This window comes from Lithobates pipiens, unplaced genomic scaffold (genome assembly GCF_037356315.1).
Source record: "Lithobates pipiens isolate NorthernLeopardFrog02 unplaced genomic scaffold, aLitPip1_a1.2 Scaffold_19, whole genome shotgun sequence".
Taxonomy (NCBI): Eukaryota; Metazoa; Chordata; class Amphibia; order Anura; family Ranidae; genus Lithobates; species Lithobates pipiens.
This window is the reverse complement of record NW_027507764.1, coordinates 140,914,789-140,917,288: the sequence shown is the minus strand read 5'-3', so window position 1 is coordinate 140,917,288 and position 2,500 is coordinate 140,914,789. Positions and strand designations below refer to the sequence as shown.

Here is a 2,500-nt window from a genome sequence, read left to right as displayed (position 1 = left end):
AACACAGAGCCCACTTCTTGTTCCTTTGCTACCAACTCCCAGAGAAGCAGCTATGGAGCCGGCACCGGTGCCTTTCCGCCATCAATGCCCAGTCTATACAACAGTGCACTCTATCAGAACCCTTTCTCTGGATACAGCCTGGGCTCAGAAGCTTACAACCTGCACTGCTCGTTTGATCAGAACATTCCGGTGATCTGCAATGACCTGGCCAAAGCCAGCTGTGACAAGGCGGATGAATCTACCCTGCACCCCCAGGCTGACAGTAATTTCCGCATATACCCCTGGATGAGGTCCTCAGGTATGGGTAAGCTGGAGGGAATGCTAGCAAAGGCCATTAATGCAACAGCCAACTAATAATAGTGCACAGCTTTATGGATTTAATTAGGAGAGCAGGCGCCATGGCTCTCTGTTCAGATCTGCACTGCACACTTTTTATTACCCACTAATGGCTTCTCATCTCTAGCATGTATACCCCCAGATACAATTTTCACATCATTTTATTTATTGAGCCTTTAGAAACAAAATACAGGTGAACATATGCAGAAAAAAAAATAAGTGACATGCAGTGTTTTAAATTCTATTATTTGTATCTATTTTTATTATTTTTTTTATTTACAAATCGTAATGCATGTATTGATAACATCTTTATTCCAATATGCAGTCCGTAGATAAAATGCAAAAAATAAAATAAAAAATAAAATAAATAGTATTGGAAATGCACAATAAGCTGAAAATGATTGGAAATACACAATAAGCTGTTGTTAGATGGTAGGTGAGATGCCTCCATTAGCTAGGCCTTTGTTGAGCCTTGTTACTTTGTATCATAGGATTATTGTAGGCTCAACCATGACTAATACTTGTGTAATATATAGGGCCCGACAGGAAGAGGGGTCGGCAGACTTACACTCGTTACCAGACCCTGGAGCTGGAGAAAGAATTCCACTTTAACCGCTACCTAACCCGGAGGAGGAGGATAGAAATCGCCCATGCTTTGTGCTTGACAGAGAGGCAGATCAAAATCTGGTTCCAGAACCGGAGGATGAAATGGAAAAAGGAGCATAAAGAGGAGAGCGGCGGTACCTCTGATGCTGGGGAGCAGACCCCTGCACCTACTACTACTACTACATCTGATGAGGACAAGGGGAAAGAGGGGGAATAATGTGTCTGCTGGGGGGGGAGGGAGGGGGGGGGGAGTGGGTAACCGGGGGGCAACGTACTAACCAGGATTTGCACGGGACAGTAAAAGAAAGAAACTTGGAAAAAATAATTTGAAACTGTATTTGATGTCTTTTTTTGTGAAAGAAATAGTTGATAACCGAAAGCAGGCCATTCAACGTCTTCAGCACAACGCCGACGAGGTGCAACCTATAAGGACAATAAAATAAAAGATAAAAGCAACGTATTATGTTAAAATGGCTCACATTGAAAGGATTTATTGCTCTGATATATATATATATATATATATATATATATATATATATATATATATATATATATATATATATATATATATATATATATATATATATGTTTGTTCTTGTTTTTTGTTAACTACCTACATCCACAAATAATGTGGAAAATAATGTACATTAGACTTAACTACCTATTCATCAACTAATAAAAGGCCAGGCAATTCCAGGAAAAGCATATGCCAATAGCAAATACTTTTATTAAAATGTTCAGTGTAACAACCACTACAGTAACATTATACTACCTACTCAAAACTACCTAATTTTTTTTTTGTGCTCTGCTGTAACTCTATAGAATAGCTACAACTGTATTTAAATTGTGAATCTTGCACACCAACGTGAAGTAAGGACTGTGTGTATTTTTATATAGTTAAACGACCATTCGAATTAAGCACCGGTGCAAAAGTATGTAGAAAAATAAAATCAGCTTTTTTTTTTTGTTCCATCCGCAATCCCCAAGTTTATGGTGTAGTAAATTTAACGTGTTTGCATTGATATTTGAAAGGTAACGTGACCACATTATTTGTATCCCAGGGATTTGTATCTGTGTACAGTTGTTAAAGTTTTTTGTCGTATATAAGCTGCCTTTGTATTAAAAAAAAAAAAAATCTGCGTCATTTGATACATTTTTCATAAAGATTCATCTATAATAGCATGGTGTTATTTGTCTAGAAAAAAATGCAAATAGAATAAAAATAAATAATAAAAAAAATCAACTTTGCTTGACATTCATCTGGAAATGATGTGATCAGTGTTGTTTGTGAATAATATAAATATTGTTTATGCATTATAAAAACATAAAATAATAAAAAATGTAAAAGTAAACTTCAAAAATGAGCTCCGTTGAAGTATCTGGTATAATATATATTTTTTTTGGTTACAATAAAGACAATTGTGTTTTTGGTCATCGATCTCTTTTTCTTTTCATTGATGTGTACACAAAAAAAATGAAAGAAAATAATAAATAAATATACTTACAATAAACAGTACAAATGAAAGTGTACATAAAGTGCTACCCAAGCAAAGTAATA

General features: G+C 35.6%; 2 protein-coding genes across 2 annotated transcripts in view; both read left to right on the top strand.

The window, feature by feature from the left end:
• The window catches only part of HOXA7 (homeobox A7), a 1,803-nt gene extending 638 nt beyond the window's left edge, over positions 1 to 1,165 (top strand). Inside the window, exons 1-2 of the mRNA XM_077491341.1 lie at positions 1 to 298; positions 873 to 1,165. The exon at positions 1 to 298 is cut by the window's left edge and continues 638 nt beyond it. Coding sequence (XP_077347467.1) covers positions 1 to 298; positions 873 to 1,159 — 585 coding nt within the window. The 3' untranslated portion in view covers positions 1,160 to 1,165. The remainder of the gene's footprint in view (positions 299 to 872) is intronic.
• The window catches only part of HOXA3 (homeobox A3), a 54,969-nt gene that overhangs the window by 2,213 nt on the left and 50,256 nt on the right, over positions 1 to 2,500 (top strand). The window lies entirely within an intron of this gene.